This window comes from Tamandua tetradactyla, chromosome 16 (assembly GCF_023851605.1).
Source record: "Tamandua tetradactyla isolate mTamTet1 chromosome 16, mTamTet1.pri, whole genome shotgun sequence".
NCBI lineage: Eukaryota > Metazoa > Chordata > Mammalia > Pilosa > Myrmecophagidae > Tamandua > Tamandua tetradactyla.
Window position 1 is genome coordinate 51,676,101 of NC_135342.1, and position 25,247 is coordinate 51,701,347.

Here is a 25,247-nt window from a genome sequence, read left to right on the forward strand (position 1 = left end):
GTCCTTTCTAGGGCCATCGCATCTATTCTTCTTGATCACCCTGGAAAAGTACACGGGGTAGGAAAGATCATGCCACTTTTACAGAAGTTGGACGAGTTAAGTGACTTGCCTGGGTCATTCAACCCAAGCCTCAATTCTTATCCCAGCACAGCCTTGAGCAGTGTTTTCTGGTCCAGCCTGAGGGTGTGGGGAAAGAGAGCTGTGACTGGTTCCCAGGAGAACTCCTGCAACCCTGCTCTTGTCACTGTGCTGAGAGATCCACCCCCTCGGCACTGATCTGCTGATTCAACTCTGACTATTTTATTGGTTCTTCTGGCTTTTGAGGTCACCCTGGAGGGGGAGAGGGAACCAGGCATCATTCCTGGCTTGAGAGGAATATGGCAGATCCAGCTCTGCAGCCAGGACTGCTCTGTGCCAGGTTGGGTGAAGCAGACTCCATCCCAGCCCCTGGGATGCTCACATTTGGAGGATCAGCTAGGGTGCACAGAGAAACTTCCCATTTCCAGCTGTACCTCACCTTCCTACCGGTTCCAGTTTCAGGACAGAAACCCAGTCTCCAGCAAGGCAGGCTGTGTAAGCACAGACCACCTGATTTCTCTCAGCAGGCACGCCAGGCCTTGGTGCGTGCGCACACTCTTAGCTGCCCACCATTAATCCCAAGAGGACTGACTGGGATGGTCCCGTGGGGGAGGATGTGGTACGGGGAGCCCCTTTGTGTGAAGGCTGGAATTAGAGTGCAGCCGCTTTCAGAGATGGGCCAAGATCAATACCAGGCTCTTCAATGGAGAAGGCAAGGTGGTGATAGAGGAAGGAAGTAGAGACTGGCCGCAGGGGGAGGGGGCGGGCGGAGAGGCAGCAAGGCTTTGGCTAGCACCCAGGCATTGAGTGTGCCTCTGGAGAAGAGCATGTTCAGCAAGCACTCCCGCTGACAGCGCAGAGCCGCTGGGGCTCTTCCATAACAGGAGATGTGCTCCGTGGAACCCAGGCGACTCCTAGGGAGGCAGAAGGGGAGACCAAACAGGCTGGGGTCTGCCCCAGGCCAGCTGGCCCGTTATAAAGAAATGCGCTTGGTGGGGGGTTTATCCCTCCAGAAGGAGCGCTAGAGTGCAAAATCAACACATCTGGCCTCTGTGTCCTCAGATGTTCCTGCAGGGCAGGAAAATTATCATTTTGGCGTGTTTGGCCAATTTCCATCTGGCACTCCCGGCTCTCGGCACATGCCTCTTCAGACCACCCCAGCTTTGTTTCCAAGGGAGAGGGAAATTACCTCGCTTGTTTGTTTACTCCTTATCTTAGCACCAAGAGTCCAAGGACCGCCTCACCTCTGATGGTGCCGCTGGTCACCCGGCAGGGGGCGGCCTGGAGTTCCTGGGCCTGGTTCGAGCTCACAGCACCCTTCCTTCACTGGACCACGGACTTTGACCACTACCCAGGCCAGAACCTTCCCTTTCCAAAGGAAACAACCCAGAGAGGGAAGATAACCTGCTCAATATTCCCTAGCAAATTGGCAGTGCTGGGACAGGAGCCCAGTGACCTGGCTTCCAACCCAGAGCTCTTTTGTACAACCCCTCACACGGCAGTCTTGAAATGAAACTATGCTGTAAAATGATATATCTGAGTTTGTCTTCAAAAGACTCCAAGGAAAAAGGGGGGGGAGGAGCACAGATGAAATCATATTGGCCAAATGTGGACAATGTTTGAAGCCGCTTGGCTGAAGGGCTGAAGTTCAAACATCAGTCCCATGGACCCTCTCCTGCCAAAGCTGGCCAGACCCAGTGAAAACCCAGTGACTGGACGGAAGCCTTCTCATGGCTCCCCCGGAGCTCTGGGTGCCTGTGGGCCCCAAGCCCAAATCTGGAAGCTTTAAGACCTTAACACCATTCTCTTAAGGTAGCATTTATCCGAAGAGGGGAACATCAAACAGAGAAAATAATGCCAAATTTGTCCAATCAATGCCTCTAGGAGTATTGTTTATGGTTCCTCGTTCCCCTCTTTACTGGAAAGCCCCACAAATCCAAACGTTTTTATTAACTAGGCTAGATTGGGAATAAATATTGTGAAAGATGGCAATGCAGTCAGTTAAACCGGGAAGCCCAGTGGTCCATTTCTGACGACCACTGCTCAGTTCCCTAAACAGATGCCAAGCGAAGAATTTAGAAAACCCTATTCCCAAATAGTCGATGGAAACAGATGAGATGTGAAAGGCCGAAACTCCTTGGGGAAAGTCCGCCAAGTACCGGGGTAACGCCCACCGTCCACGCTCCCTTTCTTTGCCTGGGGGGTAGGTGTCAATCCGCCGCCTCGCCTCGCAGGACTGGGCCAGATCACCGCCCATTTCCGGCAGGTGAAGCCCGCGGGGGTGCCCGGGGACTACTCTAGTGGAAAGCGCCTTCAGGTAAGGAAAGCTCCCACTTCCGGGGCTGGGAGGTGAGAGAGGAGAGCCAAGGCCTCGCCCCTCTGCCCCGCGGGCCAGTCCTCCGCGCTGGGTCGGTTGCCCTGCCTCTGGCCATGTATGTAGCCTCGGAGACCCCTCGACCTGGACCCCCCAGTTCCAGCCTCGGGTAGTCTCGTCGACCCGCAATATAATTAAGTCTGGCACATTAAGCTCCACGGGCCCTACGCCTTGCCGGGTCGCGTCATGACATTTCATTTGCACAAAATCGCGGCCAAAGTGGTGGCCGCTGCCTGGACACCTACTGTGTGTCAGGCCGGGCGGGAACCGGAAAACTTACCTAGCCCTCACCTGTCCCTTTGCCCCAGATTTCAGAGAAAGACGTGGAGGCTCGAAAGATAAAGTCGCTAAACCCACATCCACCCCGTAAGAAAGTGGCGCAACCGAGGCGCCCAAGGCTCTCTCATCTTCCTACAGAGAAAAGTCACTGAAGATCCCAACACCCTGGGGCTTTTGAAGAAGCATCGGAACTACAATTTCTAGAGTTTTGTTTATCTTTTATAAAAAGATTTTTAAGAGACCAAAAACTTACAACAGGACACAGGTTCCACCGCCCCTGCTGCCTCAATACTCGCACCCACCCACCCAACAAGTCTTCATTCCTACCCAGCAAGGAGACCACGCCTTCCTCGCGCTCTCCCTAGGCGGGGAGGATCGCCTTGGAGGTCACCCCGCCCCCGTAAACCGGGATGCCGGGCGAGGGGGCGGGCTGGAAAGGTTTCCCGCCGTCAGGGAAGGGTAAAAGGGCCGCCTGCTTGGACCTCCTACTGCCGGCACCTGCTACCAGGAAGCCTCTGCCTGGGGGACCGCCCCTGGCCCCCGCCGGGTCCACGCACAGGGAGCGCACTGGCCCTTTAAGAGCGGCGGCGACCGCCGCGCGCGGGGAGGAGGGCTGGGAGCTCTCCAAGCCGCGCCGAAGTCGCCGGGGACGTCGGGCGCCCGCTCTCTGGATCGCTTGCTTGCTAGCTCGCTCCGGACGGCTCCCTGCGCCTCCTCCCAGGACTGCGCGGGGATCCGGGCCCGGCGGGGCGCAGCGGCGAGCAGGGTCCCCTAGGTGGGCGGTAGGCGCGCTTTGGGCAGCGACCGGCCCCGGGCATGGACAGAGGGAGCTGGGCGCGCAGGGGGCGCCGCGGAACCGGGCGGCCGGAGCGCTGAGCCAGACAAAAGGCTCAGGAGTTGCTCTCGCTCTCGGGAACCAGGTCCCCGGCTAGGCGGCGGGAGCCCGCGGCGGACCGCTCGGGCCGGTCCCCCGCCTACCCCCGCGGACCGGCTCCGCGCGCTCGGACCGCTTCTCCCCGGACTTGGGAATTTGCCGAGGGGCCTAAGCGGCTCCCGCGGGGACCGGGCGCGGGAGGTCCGCCGCGGGCCCGCCGGGCCGGGAGCCAGGGAGTGTCGCAAGTTTCCGAGCCCCTCGCGGGGACCTGGCGCCTGCGAGCCAGCGAGCCCCGCGTGCACTGCTGCAGACCGGGCCCAGCGCCGAGAGCATGGGCAACGACCGGAGCGTGCCCGGGCGGCCAAGCTTGTCCGGCAGCCTCCTTAGCGGCCGGGAGGCGGCGGCGCGGCCCCGATTGCTGCCGCTGCTTCTGCTGCTTCTGGGCTGCCTGGGCCGCGGCGCCACGGCGGTGGACTCTGAAGTCAACGCCGAGGTAAGGACCCAGACTGGCCCCTTTCCCGCGGGCCGAGGCCGGGGTGGTTGGGGCAGGGTCACGCCCCGAGGCTGGAGCGGAGAGGTGGTGGGCACAGAGAGGAGCTCCCATCCTCACCCCACCCGGGGGTGTGGAGTCGGGAAAAGAAAAGGCGGCCAGGCGGGTGTCCCTCTGCAGCGCTTGTCATCCCAAGCCCTGGAGGACGAAGGGCTCACACACCCACCCTTTGCCTCAGCCCCTAACCCGCCCGAGCCCTTATGGTGGGAGCCTCCCCCACCTGCTCCAGCCCTCGCGTCCGCGTCTTCCTTCCCTCCGGGTCGGCGATTCCTCGAGAGCCCTGCCGGCGCGCAGCGATGTTATTAGTGAGGAGGGGGCTGCCCCGCACGGGCAGCGCTCCCGCCTAGGTAGCCTCTGGTCTGGGTGACTAGGAGCCGCGCGCGATGGTCAGAGATAGAAGCAGGTCGCTAATCACAGACTCTGGATGCGGGGGCGTCTTGGCGACTTTCTTGGATTCTTACGCGGAAGCCGCGCCACGGCTGGGTGGGATCCGAGGGAGAGACTCTGTTTCCCCCAGCGCCTCTTCCCACCCGGCGCCCCTACCCCGAGGCTCGGGTCAGCGTGGGCTCTGCGCGTCTTTTCGCGAGAAGCCTGTCTGACGTCCCTGCTGGGCAGGGCCCCTCTCTGAATCGTCCCCTGAGTGAGGAGGCGCGGCCTCCCGGCGCAAGGCCGGGTCTGCTTGTGCCCCGGCCTCCCGGGTCTCCCAGTACCGTCCTTCTGAGCAGGAACAGTGAGGGCTCCAGCTCCGCTGTCCCACAGCAAAAGCAGAGTCTGTCCTGTCCCCGAATTCCAAGATCTTGCTCCCTGCCGCGAATTGGGGAGGGGAGGAAGAGACCTGCTCAGGGGCTACTGGGCCACTCCAGCAGGCACTCCTCAGGCCTGGGTGTCCTTGGGCCAGCCTGGACCTTCCCACTGCTGGGGCTGCAGCCTGAGCGCTTTTTCTATTTGCAGTCGGAGCCGTGCTGCCTCCCAGCTCCTGGTGGCTTCCCCCACCTCCCCAAGCTGCCTGGGAGATTTTTCCGATGGAAGCTTGCCCTTCCCCGCCCTACTTTAATAAAAGCCTGGAGGAAGGGCAGGGAATTCCTCCCGGGCTCGAGTTACACCTCCCAGCCAGTTCCCCACCTGCTCTGCCCTCCCTCCAGGCCAGGCCAGTGTAAGCTGCCCAGAGCCAGGCCCTGCTAGAGGCCCCATGGGAGCCGGCCCATTCCCAGGAGGCCATCCTCACCCCCCCCATTCACCCAGGCAAGCAGGGGGTGACAAGGGGCTCCTGCTGGTGGGGACTGTCCCACAGCCAGCCCATCTGCTACTCTCTGGAATTAAGTACCAAAGAATTTTAAATCACAGACCCATCCTTGAGGAGTTTATAATCTATTTAGGGATGCTATTTCCACACAGGAAGTACTTACGAACCAAGCTGGGATTGGATGGCCATGCCCTATGAACTGGTATCCGAGGTAGCAGCCCCGGGGCACTGAGACCTGTTGTTTGAGGGGCTTTGCTCTCTTTCCCTTGCTCCTGCTCTGCCATCACCGGACCCCAAGCCTCGGCTCTTCTCTCCAAGCAGAGGGAGCACCTGCAGGCCATGGCCCTTGGGACTGTGCCCTAAGCCTGTGGTTCCATTGGCTGGGGACTCTGATAGGCCTGCAGCTCATCTCATGGGCAAAAGCTTGGATTGGGTCCAGGGCTGTTCCTGAAACAGACTCTAGAAGTTCCAGAGGACCCTTGAATATTGGAAACCAGGGTAGATGGATGGCTAGAGACAGGTAGATTATCCCAGCCCTTGGACCTAGCCTTGGGGTGCAGGCTGCCTCTTCGAGTCCCATCAGGTCTTGTCAGACCTGTGCCCGAAGAGTTGCTTGGGCTCCGAAGCCAACTCTTCTGCCAGGGGGTTGTGGGAAAACTGTCTCCTAGTCTGCCATGTCCAAAAACCAGCCTTTGGAACATGCACCCTGTGTCCAGAACCTCCCTCCCTTGGAAAAGGTATCTGGTCCTTGTTCCAGAATCCCCACAGCTCAGGCCTCTGAGAAGACAGTGGCTGGGATCTTCCCTGAACAGCTTACAGGTCAGTCCCTCTCCCTTCCCTCTCTCTCTGGGCAGAAACCACAGGATTTCACTAAGCTGAGGAATTAGGGAGCAGGTACCAGGAGCCTGCACTCACCTAAAGCCTGCCAGGCCCCAGCCTGGAAAAGCCACCCCTGAGGCAGTCTGCTCTGTCCCACCCCTTCCCTTGGGTGGTCCTCAATTCCCAGTCTCTGTGCAATTCTGGGCTGGAGCTCCACCCCACTCACCCCCAAATCCTGGGAGGTGGAGTGGGAGGGCTTGATTTCCCTGCCCATATCCAGGCCCTGCCTGAGCAGGTGCCAGCTGACACTCTTGGCCTACCTGGTCTGAGAGTCCAGGGCCCTCCCCAGATCTCTGCTCTGGTCTTTCTGACTACAGCACCTTGCAGAGTTAGGGACCTTTGGTTTTCACCAGAGCAGCTCTGGCTTCCTCCCAAACTCCCCGCATACCTTCAGTCCCTCAACCCGCCCCATGGGGGTGACTCAGGTTGTCAGATGTGGCACTGACGCAAGGGCACACCTACCTTCCTTGAACACACCTACCGCATGCCTTCCTTAACCTACCTGGCAACTGAGCAGGATGAGCAAAAAAGAGGGGTGGTGGGGAATTAAAAAGAGAGAGACAGAAGATTGGCTTGAATTCTGGTTTTGACCTTCAAGTCTGACTGTGAGTCACAGGCCCAGGCTTCCTGGGCTTCATTCTCTATCCCACTTCCATGGGGCTCCGTGGGGGTCCCACTGATCCCCTCTTAGTGTTAATCTTTGTTAAATATGGTGCAGGAACTACAAAGACCCCCCCCATGCCCACCCTGGAGAAAAAGGGGGCTGATGTGAGGGCCTTGTCATTGGGAGTCTACAGAAGCCGAAGCTTCTCCCCTTCTCCCTCTCATCTCTGCCGGTTGCACTGTTCCCCTCTTGCTACCTCCTCCTCTCCACTATCCCTATTTCTAAACCCAGAGAGAACTTGTCTGATTGGAGAAGCCAAGAACCTCAGATGGGAGTGAGCCAGGCCCTTCGCACCCATCCCTTTGCCAGATGCCCTCATGTCAGTGCTGCCCTCGGGTCCCCTCAGTTGCCACCTCCCTGTAGAAATGATCTAGTGTGTACTTCTCCAAAGAGAAGATGCACAGGACCACTGAACACACAAGCCTTCCTTTGCCCCACTCCAAAAAAAGACATCCCTGAATGAGGGAACATCTTTGAAGCACACCCAGGCCCCCTCTCCCCCATCAAAGAAGAAACCAATCAATATTCCAACGCCCCCGGTAACTCAGGCTGGAAATACTGCCTGGGCCTGGAAGAGCTCTCTGTGCCAAATATTTGGGTCCTGGCTGCCCCTCCACGCCCCTTTTGGTGCTTAGTTCCAGATGGTCCCTGCCATTGTCGGCTCTGCCCCATAAGGAGTCTGGCTTCTGCCTGAAGTCAGCTGCAGTGGTCACTGGGGTTTCCCACTGCTCCCCAGCTCACATCACAGTTGGCATCCTCAGGATCATCCCAGGGGTTACCTGGCAAAGCCAGCTTGTCCCGTCAGAGATTCAGGCAGGGGCAAAGCCCCACGCCTATTCTGCATGGAGCATAGAGATGTGTTTTATGTGTCAGTAAAAGCAGAGGCAGTGTCAGGGGCTCTGTGCTTGGATCTTTCTCCATTACAAAGAGGGTCTAGGTGGACCCCACAGGTGAATATGAGAACCTGGGACCCTGCAGGTGACTGATCACTCTGGGCCTGAGGCACACAATGGGCACCTTCTAGCAGGACAAGCCCCCCCTGAGTTAGGGCACATGTTGGATGGCTCCTGGAAGGGTGCTGGTTCTAGGGATCTCTGGAGACCAGTGGCCATTGGGGCTGATCATGCAGCATGGGCAAGAACAGCGCTGAGCAAGCTGGGCCTGGATCAGAGACGGAGACCTCTCAACAGGCCCCATCCCCTTGTCGAATGGCAGGAAATGAGCCAGAAGACCCCAACTCAGCCTCCAGTATCAGGACAGGCTGAGGAAGACCCAGTCCACCCATTAGACGGCCCCTGGAGATGCCCTGTGCCCTACTGGTTGAGCCTCCAGAGCTGTGAAGCTGGGAGGGCTGGTCTAGCTTGGCTCTCCAAGGCTGGCCCTCAGCCCAGGGGCACCACCTTGTCCTTCTCTCAGGTGTGACCACCACCTGCAGGGTCAGCTTTCAGCCCCAAGTCTAGCACTTAGGAACAAGGCATCTGGTGCACAGGAAGGTGCTTGCAAAATGGTGGTAAAACACAGTGGCAGTGAGAAGCTTGGCACTTGTTGAAGGGCAAGTCAGGGAACCTCTCTGAACCTCAGTTTCCCTACCTATAAAATGAAAACAAAAATAGTTTCTATCTGATGGAGTGTTGGGGAGATTCAATGCGTTGATATGTAAAGGCCGGATGCTGGGTGCGGCGGTGGCACCTTGGGCCCAGTGAAGGTCAGGTGTCACCTGCAGGGACAGCAGCCCTTCGATGAGTACGTGTTGAACTCCTTCCACGTTTGGCTCACCGAGGCACGGCCTGGGGACGTTTCCTAAGCATGTTCACATTTAATCTTCTGCGATGGAACTGAGAAGTAAAAGAACTGTCCCCGGTTCCACAGTCAGAGAGCAGCAGAGCTGGAATCTGAACCAAGCTTCCAGCCTGGGGCAGGCTGCAAGGCTGCAGGTCAGAACCCAGGGCACTGTGCAGTAGACATTCTGGCAGGACCTGAGCTAGGTGAGGAGGTTGAGTAGGTGGAGTCAGAACCACCCAGAACAGAGAGAGCCTGGAGCCCTCCCCAGCCCTGCCCAGCCCTGCCCAGCCCTCTGCCCTCCCCCCGCATCCAGCCCCCAGGCTCTACCCCGGAGCTACCCCACCTAGAGGTCAACACCTGCAAGGGGGGTTCCAAGTGAAGCTGGGAGACCTGGTTCCCAGCCAGCCCTGAAACTCCTGGCAATCAAGGCTCCTTTCCCTCCGCTCCTACCCGCCCACTGGCCAAAGGACCGGTTTGTTTTTTCCTTCCTCCAGGTTGAGAAGTGGGGGTGGGGCTGGGAGGCTGCAGGGTAGAGAAGAGGCAGGAACTCAGACCATCTGCCTCCTTCCTGCTTCCCCTACTGGACCTCCCCACCCCCACCTGCGCTCCCCACCCTCCAGGGGCCCCTTTCTCCACCTGCAGCTTTCCCTAAGACCCGAAGTGGGGGGCATATTTAAGCCCCAAGTAGGCAAGTGCCTCCTCCTAGAGTTGCTGAAATATGGACCCTGCTGGCATGAAAGTCTTCCCCGGCCTTGGGGCTGGCTGGGCCTTCACGTGCTCAAGCCCAGGCACACGAGGGGAAGGATCGTTTCAGCCCCTCTGGCAAACCAGGGAATGAGGCTCAGCGAAGTCATCCCAGCCGCCTTCAGCCCCTCAGAGGCCTGTTGTGTGGACAGACAGTCAGGGCCAAGGCGTCATTGGGAAACAGGTTTCTGCTCAACCTGAGAGGAGAAGCTTCCTAACAGCCATAGCTCCCCAAAGATGGAATAGGCAGCTCTGTGAAGACACCCCCTTCACAGAGCTTGGATGAGTCCTTGGCCTAGCTGTGGTCCCAGGAGGCCTGAGTGAGGTGTCTGAACTCGGTGGCCAGTGAGGCTGCATGAGCCTGGGACTTCCAGCCTGAGGCTGCATGGGCCTGGGACTTGCTCAGGGTCACCCAGCTGACGAGGGGGCTCCTGGCCCATATCCCTGGACAGGGGTGGGCCCCACTACAGAGTCTGTGCCTCCCTGCAGACCCATGACCCCCATTCAGCACCAGCCCTGGGCCCAGCAGAGCAGGGAGTGCAGGGCCATGAGAAGCTGAGGCTGGAAACCTCCCTGGCTGTCCCGACAAGACTCCTTTTGTGCCTGGCTGGGCAGCCCTGCCAGGATCTGCTCAGGATTGCAGAAGTTGCCGTGGCTGACAGAAGCAAAGCAGAGCCCGGCAGAGAGTGTCTTTATCGTGCAGGGTCTGATAAGAGCTGGTTAGGAGGGGGCCGCCTCGACCCATCTGAGTCCCAGAAGAGCTGGCTGGTGGCAGTGGCAAGCGTGCACGCGCACACACACACACACACACACACACACACACACACGCACGCACGCGCCGCCACTAGGATGGCTGCTGAATGCACAGTATTGATCTGGCCGGCACTGTCTCGGCCTTCCCAGGGGGCGGCCCTGCTGACGTGGCCCAGCGCCCAGACCCAGCCGGAGACGTTGGGTGCAGGGAGGATTAGGCGCCCTCCCCACCCCCAGTCGCTCTGGGCACTGCTCCTGACAAGAGCCAGAGCCCAGTGTCCACGGCCTCAGGCCCAGAGGAGCCGGGTGATGCTTCAGAAACAGCCTGGTCCTTCAGCACCCACCCGGGTGGTAGACCAGACCAAATGCAGACTCAGAGGGCCGCTTGCCCTGTGCGAACCTCACGCCCTGTAAAATCGGGATGGAAACGAATTTCCCTTTCAGGGCTGTTTGTGAGCATGAAACAGGGTGCTGAGGGTTGAGGGCCTGCCCCCCAGCAGGTTCCCCGCCCTTCAGCTGCTGCATTTGTGTCCTCTCCTGTGAGCAGGGGGCTAGCAATCCACACCCACCCTGGGACTCCTGGTGGCCCCACAGCGGCCAGCCCCTCACCTGAAGTATCTTTAATAAATTCCGTGGGGTGGGGTGTGGAGCTCAAGAAAGGCATGGTATTTCGAGAGAACAGGGTATGGGGTCTCCAGCACTCCATGCAGGGGGCAGTCTTTATGGTCACCAATAGGGGCTGCTTTGGGGCTGGGACCTTGGGAACGCTCCCCTGTCTTGTCCCGTGGCAACAGAGCACCTCGGTGATCTGGGTCTCAGTGCCACAGGCTGGCCCCCTTCACCTGGAGGCAGCAACCTGTCACGTGCCTGGGCTCCCCCACTCTATGGCAGTGTGTCCTCACCTCCTGAGCTTGTCACCTAAGCACAGCCATAGGGTTGCAGGAGACATCCTCCTGGACACTCAGGAGGGAGGGGACAAAGTCCAGGGCCCTATGGGAGGTGCCTGCCACCGCCCTGGGAGATTCATTGGCGCTTGGCGTTCAGCCACATGGAGCACACGTCTGCTGGAGTCAGACAGGCTCTGTCAGCTTCTTCGCCTCATCATCTGGAGGTTGGGCTGGGCTGCGCCGAGGCCGCGTTTCTGCTTACCCATAGCCACCCACCACCCAAGGATGCCACCCGTCCTCAGCCTCAGGCTCTGCTCCCTGGCAGTAGCTGCCGGGCCTTTACCACCCAGAGACTGAGGAGTCGAGGCCCGGCTGGACTGATACAGGGGTGTGAGCTCTTGGTTTTCCTGGGCCTCGAAGGGTACACGACGGGGGGCTTCCAGGCAGGCTTGGGGCCTTCCCGTCAGCCCTCCAGCCCCCACGTCGGAGGCTTCCCCATCCTCCCTGCCCAGGTCTGGGTGCGCATCAGTGCGGGCAGGCCCAGCCTGAGGAACCTCCTCCCCGCCACTCTGCAGACACAGCTAATCAGCCCCTCGGTGGCCTGTGATTGCGCTCCCGAGATATTTTTACCTTATGCAAATAGGTGATGTAGAGGTGCCCTCGTCTCAGCAGCCAGTCCCTTCTCCACCCCCCACCCCGCCTTTTCCCCCATCCGGATTCCTCCTGCTGTTAGAGTCAGGGCCTCAGTTTTGGATCTCTCCCAGCTTCTTCAGGAAAGCCGGGTCCATTGGGACCCCCACATGCTGACCCCAGTACCACTGCCCCCCTCCCCACCACACACACCAAGAACCCACCAGCCTCAGTGGAGAAAGTTCCCATGCTTGGGAAACACAGGCAGGGTGCCTGAGATGTCTGTAAGAGATGGAGCTGAGAGAAGGAGGGCCCAGCCGCCCTGCCTCTGCTGAGGCTGCCCTCTCAGAGCCTGGCCTCTTCACCCACTGGTGGAGGCAAAAGGCCACCTGCCCCAGGACAGCCAGGCCCCCGGCTCTGTCTTCCTGCCTCACCAGCTTCAGATAATGAATGCCACATCTGGTCAGCATCCCTGCCCCCCACCCCCCATAGCACAGTGCCATGCACAAGTGTATGGACTCTTCCATTTAACCCTCGCAAAAACCGTGAGGTGAGTCCTAACACCCTGGTGGGCCGAGGCACCTGGGAGACTGGCTAGCTTGCCCACAGGCACACCCCCGGGAATGGCCAGGATTTGTCCCCAGCTCTGTCACCAGAGCTGATGGTTCTCCCTCCACTCCACTCCAGGTCCCCATCTCATTGCCCTGTGGCTGTTTCTGGGGTCCTGAGAGGTCTTGCGGCTGTGGCCGGGCATCCATCTCTGACCACAGCAGTTTCTCTGCCCTGGCTCAGGAGCTGCTCCCTCCATCGGTCGCCTGAGCACTGCCAGCCTGGGCTGTTCCGGCAGCTCATCCACACTGGGGCTGCCCAGGTGCAAGACCGGGCTGGCAGATGATGCTAAGGGAGCAGGTACCTGATGGGCTGGATGTGACACTGGGAGCCAAGAGATATGTGGGCATGGACCAGGCTGGTCTATGTGTGGCTGCCAGGCTAGCTCAGACTCCAAGCCCCACCATCATGCTGCCTCATGGCCCTTGGGTGCACCTCTTACCTTCCAGAACCTCTCATAGAGCAGGACTTCAGGTCCCCCCACTCTGGAGGTTCCCAGAGACCCAGGGTCAGCAAGGAAAGCTGTAAGGACATGGTTCCATGTGGCCAAGGCCAGCAGTAGCCCCAGGCCTCAGCACCCACCAGCCCCCCACCCAGTGGTTGCTGTGCTCCTGAGGCTGTGAGAGCATCAGATGGGCAGAGTGGAGTCCACTTTCTTACTACAGCTCTACTCAGATCATCCAATTCCTGCAGGGACTCCTGCCCTCTCGCTGCAACCGCAGCTGTCATGTGTGCTCACAGACTTGTGAGGTGTGAATTCCATGCTCTGTGTGTATGCCAGGTCTCTCCAGGGAGACTGTAAGCCCCTGGAGGTCAGGACACCTCAGCCATGGGCCTCTGAGGCCCCCAGCTAGCATGGTGCCTGGCACAGAGAGGGGTCTCTGAAAACATTTGAGATGGATGAACAGACAGACAGATGGATAGGTGGATGGATGAGAAGACTTGCCCAGCAGGCTCTGGAAGGGGATGGGTACACCCATTGTGTACCAAGTGTGATTCCCAAGGCTCTCTCCCTCAAATCCCCCAACACTCCCATTATTCCCAGTTTTGCAGATGAGAAAGCTGGGGTAGGTCCAGAGGGGGGAAAGACATTGTGGCAGAGCAGGGACTGAGGTTCAGGCCCCCCGTCCCACCCTCTGAGGCCTATGCTGGGCTGCCTGATCATTCTGCTTCCCTTCCAGGAGAGTTGGGACCCCTGGGGGACAGTGCCAAGGGGGGCTGGTTCTGAGTTCTCTAGGGTCTGCAGCAGTCTGCTTGGAGTGGTACGTGGCCCATCTTTTGGGGGCCAGGGCAGTAATAAGGACAGCTACTGAGAACTGTCCTCATGGATGGGTTACATTGTAATGAGGAAGGAAAATACCTAGGTGAAATATAGCATGTCAGATGGTGGAAATGCAGGGAAGGAGGAGAGGAAGTGTAAGATGAGGGGCAGGGCCCTTGGATAAAATGATGTTTAAGCAGAGACCTGAAAAAATGAGGATGAGAGCCATCCAGATGTCTAGGGAAAGACTCTCTTGGCAGCAATAACTGCAAGTGCAAAGGCCCTGAGGCAGGAATGGGCTGGGGTGGGCCATGGGAGGTAAGATCAGAGAACTGAAGTAGGGTTGGATGCTGAGGGCTTTGTAGCTCTTGTAGGAGCTGACTTTTACTCTGCACATGATGGGAAGTCATTGGCGGGTTCAGGAGAGGGTTGAGCAGCTCTGACTTTTCAAGGCCTTCTGTTGTGGCTGTTGTGTGAGAACAGGGTATGGGGAGGTGAAAGCAGGCGGGAGGTGTTGACAGCTCAAGTGGGGCAAGGCGGTGGGGCTGGTGGGAAGGGGTCAGGGGCAGTCTGAGTGTTTGGAGGTCACAGTGCCAGGACCTGCTGACGTGGGGTCGTGACTTCTTTGCAGAACTGGCTGCGGCTCTATGGCTACCTGCCCCAGCCCAGCCGCCACATGTCCACCATGCGCTCTGCCCAGATGCTGGCCTCAGCCCTGGCTGAGATGCAGCGCTTCTACGGGATTCCCGTCACGGGCGTGCTCGACGAAGAGACCAAAGCGTGAGTCCCTCCATCGGGCCCCTCCCCAATCCCACTGGCACCTGCCCCCCTGCTGGCCTGTTCTCACAAGGGCTTGGCAGGTGGAGCGTCAAGAGAGAATGGCTTGGATAAGAGATGGCAGATGGCCTGGCCCTCCATGCCGATTCAGACTGATCAGTAGTGGTTGCCTAAAGCCTCACGTGGGGCAGGCTCCTTAGGCAGGGTGCAGGCTTGGCAGGAAGGGGCATGGTGACTGATTGGTGATGCCTGCCATGGGCAGCCGAAAGGGGAGGACATCCTGGTCAGGCCTGGCTTGGAACCGAACAGCGTATCACATACCAAGGGCTGGGAGGCTCAGGAATAACTGTCCCATTCCCAGTGATATAGGGAGAAGGGGCTCCCCTTCTCCGAGCCCCTGCAAGGCACGTCATCTTCCAGTACAGGATGGTTTACAGAAGAGAGAGTTCAGAGTCCCACCACACCCTGGGCAGCCTGAGGCTGAGAGGGACGTGGAAGAAGGTAGACTGCCTGGAGGAGGCAGCGCCAAGGTTGGCAGGGGTGCTGAGGGAAGGTCTCTGCTCACACCCCCTCCTTCATGACCCAGGTGGATGAAGCGGCCCCGCTGTGGGGTGCCGGACCAGTTTGGGGTGCACGTAAAAGCCAATCTGCGGCGGCGGCGGAAGCGCTATGCCCTCACAGGAAGAAAGTGGAACAGTCGCCACCTGACCTTCAGGTAAGACTCCATTACCCAGGAGGGGGTCCCACCCGGCCAGCGGTCCTACCCGGGCCATCACCCAGAGGCCACTAGCCCCTCTCTCCATCTGGGCTGAGCCTAAGGCTCCCCTGCGGGCTTGTCTGGAAGGCTTCCTTTCCCAGCAGCCGGCCCCAGGGTGGCCTGCACAGACGGCCCGGCCGCTCCCATGCTGTTGGGATTGGCCTCGCACCCTAGGCCTTCTCTCTCTGAGGGTCGGCGACCCTTCGCGCTGCTTCCGTCCTTCCCACCTCCCTCCCCCAGCAGCCCAGGCTGAGCTCATCCGGCCAGATGGGGTCCTACCCAGGATACTCTGGGCCTCCACGGTGCAGGGTGGGGGCTGCGGGCATTAGGGTAGGGTGAGGGGGAAGGCTGGGGTGCAGGAATCCAGGCATCCATCAGTCAACTGGGTGGGCAGCATGTCAGCTGCAAAAACCCTGGGCACAGACACCCTCCTTCTTTCTGCTGAGTCCTTGGGCAAGAGACCCCTGAGCTGTGTGGGCCTTGAGCCACGTGGCATTCCCCAAGGGCTCCCCTCCTGGTTCTAGCCCACCCGCAGTCCCCTCCTCCTGCCCTGAGCTCCATCTCCCCAGCAGTCACTTAGACCCCCAGAGTGAATTAATGGTCCAACCAACCACAGTATACCTTCCCCATTTAGGGGCCATCTGTGTGGCACAAGGAACTTTACTGTCATCTGTATGGATAATGACAGGCCTCAACCCACTTTTATCACGTGCCAGGCTCTGTGCCACGTGTTCCACATGAGTTCTCATTTGGTCCTCACGGGACCCCATGGAAAAAGGACTACCCTTCTTCTCCCCATTGTACAGATGAAGAAACTGGAGCTCAGAGAGACTGAGTCACTTGCCCAAAGCCACACAGCTCATTTGAGAGCCAGGACTTGACCTCAGGTCTGCCTGACCAGGAGCCCAGCATTCAGAACCACTTAGTCCGTGTTTCCCACCTCAACCACTTGCATCCCACTTTCTAGGACCTTCTGTCGGCCACAGATCACCTATACTTTAATTTACTCTACACTCTTCTTATTTGGAATAAGCTTATTTGCCACAATGCAACCTTATTTAGTGACATCTTCACAGACAAACCCAGACTCCTGGGTTTGACAAGCTAATCCTGTTTTTCAGATTCCTATCACAGTCAGCTACGAGCTGATACTGGCGAGTGTGATCTGTGCACCGCCTTGGATGTTACATGTGGTCCTCGATAACACCCTCCCCCTCGTTCCTCCAGAGATGCTGCAGCCCTGGACGGGAGTCCCCAGGCCCTGGCTCACTCCTCTGTCTCCCCCCACCCCATCTGCAGCATCCAGAACTACACTGAGAAGCTGGGCTGGTACCACTCGCTGGAAGCAGTGCGCAGGGCCTTCCGTGTGTGGGAGCAGGCCACGCCCCTGGTCTTCCAGGAGGTGCCCTACGAGGACATCCGGCTGCGGCGGCAGAAGGAGGCTGACATCATGGTCCTCTTTGCCTCCGGTTTCCACGGTGACAGCTCCCCTTTTGACGGCACAGGCGGCTTTCTGGCCCACGCCTATTTCCCCGGCCCCGGCCTGGGTGGGGACACCCATTTCGACGCTGATGAGCCCTGGACCTTCTCCAACACTGACCTGCATGGTGAGGACAGCTGGCTAGAGCATGGATGCTGGACATGGCCCCCTTTGAGCTGGTTCAGCAGCCTCGGGACTGGGGAAAGAGCCTCCCTCGTGCAGCTCTCTGGAGCAGTAACATGATCTCCAAAGGGTGGGAGGGAAGGGGTTAGAGTACCCATTTATCAGAGCGCAGCTCAGCCCCTTCCAAGAGGACAGCAAGGGCAGGCCGTCTGGCAGCCTCAGCCTGGAGGGCCTGGGGTAGTCAAGTCTCCAGGCGGGGTCAGGGCTGACCGTGCTGCCTGTCCCCACTGCAGGGAATGACCTCTTCCTGGTGGCAGTGCACGAGCTGGGTCACGCGCTGGGGCTGGAGCACTCGAGCAATCCCAGTGCCATCATGGCACCTTTCTACCAGTGGATGGACACAGAAGACTTCCAGCTGCCCGAGGACGACCTCCGGGGCATCCAGCAGCTCTACGGTGAGAAGGGATGAGCGGGCAGCACAGCGGAGGCCAGCGGGCCTTGCACACCTGCTGTACACTGATGCCCTCGGGGGCAGGGTGCTCACCCAGGGCCCTCACTGACCGTCCTTCTCCTCTCAGCCTGAGCAATATTATTAGACTGAGCATGGCCAGGGGCTCCAGGACCCCCTCTCCCACTCAGCCTGGCATGGGCCCTCAGCTGTGTTCGATCCTTTCCCAGGGGCTCTGAGGCGGGTCAAGGCCTGCACACAGTGCCCTTGACGAGCCCCTGCTGTGTGCTGCCAGCTGGCCCTGCTGAGCACTTGGCAGACACCCCCTCACTGAAACCCCCATCAACCTAGAGAGCCGACACCAGAACCAGCTGTCTTTTTTCCTCTGCTGCATCTGCTGCTTCCTGGAGCCTCTGCTGGGGCAGGCCGGCATCCAGAGGAGGATGTCCCCTAGGGGAGTGGAGGCAGGGCAGCGTCAGGGTGCAGTGTGGGGAGGTAGGGGAGGGGGCTGTATGGAGGAGCACCCAGGTATGTGTGAGGGTCTGCCACAGCCTTTCACCTTTCACTTGGGTGGGGCTGCCACTGGGCACAGATCTCCTAGGGTCACAGGTTCTGAGCAGGAGGGCCTGGCACGGTGGCTAAGTTTCAGGGCAGCCTCCTCACCCCCAACCCCCACCCCTTGCCGCAGGCACCCCAGATGGTCAGCCACAGCCCACCCAGCCGCTCCCCACCGTGACGCCCCGGCGGCCAGGCCGGCCAGACCACCGGCCCCCGAAGCCCCCCCAGCCACCACCCCCAGGTGGGAAGCCAGAGCGGCCTCCAAAGCCGGGCCCCCCAGCCCAGCCCCGAGCCACGGAGCGGCCCGACCAGTACGGCCCCAACATCTGCGACGGGGACTTCGACACAGTGGCTGTGTTGCGCGGGGAGATGTTCGTGTTCAAGGTCTGACCCTGCCCCCGACCCCTGCCCCCCCTCCCCAGCCCCTCGTCCCAGGCTCAGAGTAGGAGAGGAGCACCCACCCACCTCTCCCAGGGCCTCCCCCGCCTGGCCGTGCAGTCCCCTGCCCTCCCTCCCTCCCTCCGTGATCAGCCCCCAGGAGCGTCTCACCTCAGACCCTAGACCGAGAGGATGCCAGCTGAGAGGATGAGGGGCCTGCCCAGGTGTCCCCTCCCCAGCGCTGCCCAACTTTCCAAGCCCCTCCCGCAGCGCCCGGCAGCCGCGCCCTGAGCCTGCCCTGGCCAGGGGAGGGGAGGGGTTTGAGGACGGGCCTTGCCTGGGCCCCACCTGCTGACACCCGTACCCTCTCCCAGGGCCGCTGGTTCTGGCGGGTGCGGCACAACCGCGTCCTGGACAACTACCCCATGCCCATCGGGCACTTCTGGCGGGGCCTGCCCAGCAACATCAGTGCTGCCTATGAGCGCCAGGATGGCCGTTTTGTCTTCTTCAAGGGTGAGCTGGGGCAGGTGGGGTCAGGGGCAGCCTTCCTGCCCTGGCCTCTGGCCTGGCCTCCCACCCAGCTGGGACTCAGGGTGCAGGAGAGGCAAAGGGCCGCATCACGCATCTCGAACCCCGCCCGCCTGGCTCCTGCCCCCCTGATGGGGGCTCACACCAGACACCTGGCAGAGATGAGGGCAGATACAAGGTGGGGGTGGGGGGACAGATAGAAATCAGGGAGGAGCCCCAAGGCCTAGCCAGGGCTGCTCTGGCTGGGAACACTGCTTCCTTTCCCTCCATCCTTGCCACTTGTGCCTCCTGTTTCTGCCTTGTCCTGGCTGCTTCCAGCAGCCCTGTCCTCATAAGAATGGGTCCCCTGAGCCCATGCTGGGGCAGGAGTCTATGCTCTGTTTGCGGAGACAAGGGAGCCCCTCCCACCATCCCTCCCATTGGGACCCGCCTCCCTGGTTGAGGCCTGGAGGGCAGCCTCGGCCTTGCACAAGGAGCCTGCTGGAGTACCCGAGGAACATGGCCCCAGTCCAGGGGCCGGCCAGCCAGGGCTCCCTCTCTCCTCTCCGCATACAAGCACAGGGGGAGCAAAGACCTGTGTGTAGCATGCCTGCGTGTGTGTATGTGTGTGAATAGAGGTGTGAGCAGGGGTCAGATACGTGAAAATGAGTGTGTCACAGGTGTCAGTAAGCGTCAGCACGTAGGATGCACGAGGGAGTTGGGTTGTATGGCACTATGTGTGGGTGTCGGTGCCTGTTAGTGTGTGCAGAGCAGCTCTCCCCTTGCCCCGCACCACCCCTGCCCCAGCTCCGTCCTCACGCCTCCTCTCCCTCCTCCCAGGTGACCGCTTCTGGCTCTTCCGAGAAGCCAACCTGGAGCCTGGCTACCCACAGCCGCTGACCAGCTACGGCCTGGACATCCCCTATAACCGCATCGACACGGCCATCTGGTGGGAGCCCACGGGCCACACCTTCTTCTTCCAAGAGGACAGGTCAGCAATGATCCCCCTAAAGGATGAAGGCCCCCCCTGAGCCCTCTCACCCTTGGGCCTCCCCAGCAAGAACCTGCTGCCAGTGGGGCCGAGGCACCAGCTAAACGGGCCCGAGGTCCACAGCCTGCTGCGTTCTGGTCACAGGTACTGGCGCTTCAACGAGGAGACACAGCGAGGAGACCCTGGGTACCCCAAGCCCATCAGCGTCTGGCAGGGGATTCCTGCCTCCCCCAAAGGGGCTTTCCTGAGCAACGACGCAGGTACCCGGGCCAGTCCCCTCCCAGTTTGCCCAGGACTTACCTGCTCTCGCCCTTCCCCACCCCCCCCCACACACACACCAGGGGACCGGCTTGCCGAGGTCAGCCAGCATCACAACGTATGAGGACATGTCTGTGTCTGCCCTTGGGCTGGAAGCCTCCTGAGCATGGCCTCTCCTGGGCCTCCCTGCATCATCAGAATCCCCTTTTCACAGATGGGCAAACTAAACCAGAAAGCTTGAGTAACTGGTCCTAAGTCCCATGGCTACAAGGCAAGTGTGGAGCCAAGATTCCAACCCAGGTCCCTGCAGAGTAGAGCCGCCCCTGAGCAGCCCTCCAGGAGCCCTGAGCCTGAGCTGGTGGGATGAAAGAGCCCCCTTGTGAGCTGAGCTCAGAACACTGGGGTGAGAGTTCTGCCAGGGTGTCCACTTAGCTGGCTGGAAGGGAGACCTGTCTCACTCCGTCAGTGAAACTGAGCTCCAGGGAGCTGGGACTGTTCTAATTCTATAGCAGGTTCTCTGGTGAGTTTAAGAGAAACCATCAGTCGTAGTTTTTAGGCTCAAAGTTCTCAGGCTAGTTGGCTTGTTTTGCCAGTGCCACGTCTTACAATACACCTTCAGAATGCAAGTGTTTGGCTCTGCAGCCACTCCAATCTCCGTGTGCTCAGCAGAGCAGATTCAGACCCAGCGTTGATGGCAAGGTGCCCTAGGCAGAGAGGGGTCCCAAGCTCCAGGTCCACTGGAGGACGGCTAAGTGGACTTGCACAAGATGCTGGCCTCTGTATCCGGTAAAGCCAGTTCTGGGATCGGGCAGCGGGCTGTGCTTAGCACTGAGGCAGCAGAGGTCCCTGCCTGCAGCCCCCAACCCAGCATTCTACTCAGGAGCCTGGACAGCTTCCTTGATGATCCCCTGCCCCCATCAATGTCAGCCTGGCCCAGGAAGTCCCAGAACCTAGTCCTGCCCTTGACCACACTTCACCACTTCCTGGGTCTCAGCGTGGCCTCAGTAAATTGGGAAGAGGTGGGTTGGGAAACACTTGGGGAAGCGAGTGAGAAGGAGAGGGTGTTAAAGCTGGGACCCCTTCCAGGGGGCTCGGAGGGTCTGGGGCCCGCCCCCATGCCTGTCTGCTTGCCCCTGCAGCCTACACCTACTTCTACAAGGGCACCAAGTACTGGAAGTTCGACAACGAGCGCCTGCGAATGGAGCCCGGTTACCCCAAGTCCATCCTACGGGACTTCATGGGCTGCCAAGAGCACGTGGAGCCTGGGCCGCGCTGGCCCGACCTGGCCCGCCCGCCCTTCAACCCCAACGGGGGCGCGGGGGCGGGCGCTGACAGCGAGGAGGGTGCTGAGGCCGGCCCTGGCAAGGCCGGCGGGGAGGGGGACTTCGGAGCCGACGAGGACGGCGGCAGCCGCGTGGTGGTGCGGCTGGACGAGGTGGCGCGGACCGTGAGCGTGGTGATAGTGCTCGTGCCGCTGGGGCTGCTGCTCTGCATCCTGGGCCTGACCTACGCGCTGGTGCAGATGCAGCGCAAGGGCGCGCCGCGCATGCTCCTCTACTGCAAGCGCTCCCTGCAAGAGTGGGTGTGAGCCCCGCCCGCGCCTGCGCCCACGGTGCTCGGGCCCCGCGGCTCCGGAGACGGCCCCACGGGCGCCCCAGGAAGAGCCCTCGGTGGCGCCATCAGCCCCTGGAGCGGCGCCTTCCTGGCCCTCAGACAATCCCCGCCAGCCCTGCTCCGTTGTTTATTTATGCCCAGGTGTCCTTTTTCTTTCTTTCCTCTTCTTCCTTTCTTTCTTTCTTTGCACATTAGTTGAGCATTCGTTTCGGCTTTCCTGACCCGGGGCCGTTCCCGGCTCAGCTCAGGCCAGAGGAGTTCGTTTTCTAACTGTAGACCAGGCAGGAAATTAGGTCGCCCTCCCCCTCTGGCTTGGTGGCAGCCAGAGGAACAGAGGGACAGAAAACCCAAGGTGGAAGAATGGGCCACCGTGGGGCCGTTTGGAGAAGAGGGAAGCCTGGGGTGCCACTCATGTGAGTCTCTCTCTGCCTTAAGAAGAGCTGGCAGGAAGTCAGGGGTAGAGGGGTGGCCCTGGGACCTTGGAGTCCCTGTGGAGGCTTGGCTCCTTCCTAGCCCACCCCTGGCAGCTCCCAGGTACCCCTGGAAGCCCACACCTCTCCCCTCTCTGGAGAAGGGGTCCTGGGCCTGCCTTACCAAGGACCAAAGGGGGTCTGCTGAGGGGTCCCCCCAAGAGGTAGCACCGGCCTAGCCCCAGGGTGGACTTAAAGCCTTCTGTCACTTGTCCCTCTCTGAACTGTAACCCAGCTGGGCTCCTTCTCTGGGCTTCCTCCTGCCTCCTCCCCACCGGCACTGCAGTCCTCGGGGCTCTCAGAGCTCTGCCAGCTGCCACTGCCCCAGCTCCCTGAGGCAGAGGGCACTAATCCAGTGCCCAGGCTGGGGTGGTGGATGTCCACGGACCTGTGTTCACCAGTTTGGGTGCCCCCAGCCCACCAAACACCAGGATTCAGGGGAGTCCTCCCCTCCAGCTCCCTGTCCCCCAGGGGAGTGGAAGGACAGACACTGATGGAGGCCAGCAACTTGTCCCGCCCACAAATGGCTGGGACAGCAGTGGAGCCCCCAAGGGAGCCAGTCCCAGCCACGGAGACCCCCCTCTCTGGGCTGAGCCCTGAGGGCTGAGATACTTCCTTCCTCTTTTCCTTCCCAAATTAAACAGGAGGTCGAGGCTGCTGTGGGAAATGGTACTGTACAGCCGGCTCTGTCCCCTCTGCTTCCCAATAACCTTAGTAAACAGGGTCTGTACCCAGCACCCCCGGGGCCCTGGGGTGGGAGTTCCGCTGGCCTCTCTCCACGTGGTGGCTTCTCTCTGGGCTGGCACAGGATGTGGAGGCAGCAGCTTTCTTCACCACCACCTCCAAGAACCCAGCTGAAGGGTAGGGGTGGGGTCCAGCACCCATCCCCCTACGTTTATTTCTGGAAATAATCTGCACTGATTAAATTGTACAGCCGGCGAGTATAGCCTTGTTTGTAAGAGGCCTGGGCTGAAGCTTACAACTGGAGGGGCCTGCCGGTGGCAGGGGCATCAAACCTAGGCTGGAATTAGGGACCTAGGTCCCTCACGCACCACCCCAATAGAGCCTTGTTCCCAATTTGGGGGAGCATCCTTCCCGGTGGCCTTTGGAAACAAGGCCCTGGGATAGGATAAGGGTGACTGCCACTCAACTGACCAGGGGAGGGAGAAGCAGGGACCTGGGGTCCCCCTGCTGGGGTGGCACAGGGGAGGAGCAGGGGATTTGTTTTGCCATTCGTTCTGGGTGAGAAAGGGCAACCCGATTTCTCACACACACCTCCATGTCTAGACGGTGTGGGAAGGACCCAGCCAGGTCACCCCCACCCTCCCACTGAAACACCGAATTCTAGGGCAGCCTGGGGGCCCAGCCTGGTCAGGAGCCCAGAGCTAGATATAAAAGAAGTGGGAATAGTGCCACTTCAATTCCAAGGGGAACTTTACCCACGTGCTCTGGTGAGAGGGCGAGGGGGCACCCAAGACCTGCCCTCACATCTTTGAAGAAGCAGAAAATCCAAACCCAGGCCTGGGCAGGGTGCAGGTGACGCCCCAGGAGAGCAGGCTGCCCTTGGGTCTGGGCATGCCTGGTGAGCCAGGGAGCTCTGTCTTCTACCCATTCATCCTCTCGGCCAAGCCCGTTAGGTGCCAGCCTGGGCCCCCAGGGATGCAGTGGCATTGCAGTGGGGTCTCACCCCAACCGTGGAGCAGGCCAGGCCTCCACAACTCCTCAGGTAGGGTCTTGACCTGTTCTGCCCCCCCTCCCCCACCGCAGCTCCTAGCCCCCTCGGTCCCACCCCTTCCTCTCTTTGTGTTGGAAACTGGCTGAAGAGAGGAGGAAATGCTGGCCCTTAGAAGCCCCAGAGGCCCCTCAAGCTTAGCTGACTAACAGCCTGAGCCCCCCCACACACACTGCAGGGGCGGCGGTCAGCGTGAGGGGGGAGGATCCAGGGCAGACGCCATCTTGTCCGTTTCCCCATTGCAGAAGGCCCAGGGCTATTCCCAGGCCTTCCTTCTGCCCGGAGCTCCTGGAGGGCAGTGGTGGGGATGGCACAGGGCTGAGGAAGGAAAGGATGAAAGGCTTTCTCTCCTTAAGCTCTTCCTCGGAGCCAAGGCCAGAGGAGAGGCTTGGCAGAGGCCTCAGCTTCTCAGGAAACTGCCTGAGTTTCTTCTGTCCCCGAACCTTCTGTTAAAAGTCTCAGAGAAACCCAGTGGCTGAAGGAACTCTGAAGGGGTTGTGGGAGTCCAGGTCTCAGAAGGGTGGACAAGCAGGTCCCACCTCCCCATCCGCACAGACTCCAGCAAACCCCAGCTTGGCCACAGCCCGGGATTGAACAGGAGACTGCATCTTAAATACTTTTTTTTTTTTTTTTTAAAAAAAAGGTGGCTGCAACCAAAACTCACCTTGGACTCCTCGCAGCCCCCATTCCGTCAGCGTCTTTATGTTGTGCTAACTCCCAAGTAGGAAAGTTAAGGCATTACAGATATACATAAAGAAGAAAATGATTCCACCAGCCAGTGTTGATGGCTTGGCATATTTCCTTCCAGTTATTTTTTTCTCTGCATTTTCACAACTTGGAGTTTTAGAGTCTAAAACATACTGGGCTTGAGCCTTGACACTGCCAGCTCCTCAACTAGGGCAAGTACTTAAGCCTCAGTTCCCCACCTAACTCACGGACTATTGAGAGGACGAAGAGAGGGTAGATGGCTGTAAAGGGCCGGCCAAGCGGCCTAGTGCTAAATGTGTGTGATCATGACTCCAGGCATCCTGCATGCTCCCCTCTGGAGGGTCTGCTCATGAGAAAAATGGGGCTCAGAGAGGTGGAGCAACTTGGTCGAAGTCACACAGCTGGGAAATGGCCACACTGAGATTAGAACCCAGGCGGACAGTCTCGCACGGCAGCCCAGCCCCAGCCCACCGTGGTGCTGCCTCCCAACCCCACTTCCTTCTACCCCGCCCCATGCATTCTGCGCATGGAGGAGACCCCAGGGCCACCAACAGAGCCTCCTTTCAGGCAGGGGCAGGGGCCCAGCCGTCTGCTTCCTCCCCCCTCAGACTTGGCAGAAAAGCCTTTTTGTTGTGGCTCACACAGAAGCCATTCTCCTCCAGCTCACGGGAAGGAACAGCCGGCTTCCTGTCCATCCACAGCCGCCCATGCTGCAGCAGGATTCTCAGCACAGGTCCGAGAGCAGCAGGGTTTCCTGCCCCTTTGTGTCCTCCAGCTCTCCCAGAGATGCCAGGCCTCAAGGCCCTTTCAGAGCATACAGCAGTTCTGCCCTCAGCCCA

General features: G+C 59.9%; 1 protein-coding gene across 1 annotated transcript; it reads left to right on the top strand.

Annotated features, from left to right (window-relative positions):
* Window positions 1-3,718: 3,718 nt before the first annotated feature.
* MMP15 (matrix metallopeptidase 15) lies at window positions 3,719-22,909 on the top strand. Its single transcript, XM_077132577.1, has 10 exons — window positions 3,719-4,098; window positions 14,239-14,387; window positions 14,971-15,099; window positions 16,441-16,748; window positions 17,038-17,199; window positions 17,881-18,134; window positions 18,503-18,641; window positions 19,476-19,626; window positions 19,771-19,886; window positions 21,024-22,909. The coding sequence occupies exons 1-10, from the start codon at window positions 3,937-3,939 to the stop codon at window positions 21,470-21,472; spliced, it is 2,019 nt and encodes a 672-aa protein (XP_076988692.1). The 5' UTR covers window positions 3,719-3,936; the 3' UTR covers window positions 21,473-22,909.
* Window positions 22,910-25,247: the final 2,338 nt, after the last annotated feature.

Coding starts and splice junctions, on each gene's coding strand:
- MMP15 (XM_077132577.1), top strand. CDS start 3,937: ATGGGCAACGACCGGAGCGTGCCCGGGCGGCCAAGCTTGTCCGGCAGC. Junction 17,200..17,880: donor GGGCATCCAGCAGCTCTACG/GTGAGAAGGGAT, acceptor CCCTTGCCGCAG/GCACCCCAGATGGTCAGCCA. Junction 18,135..18,502: donor GGGAGATGTTCGTGTTCAAG/GTCTGACCCTGC, acceptor ACCCTCTCCCAG/GGCCGCTGGTTCTGGCGGGT.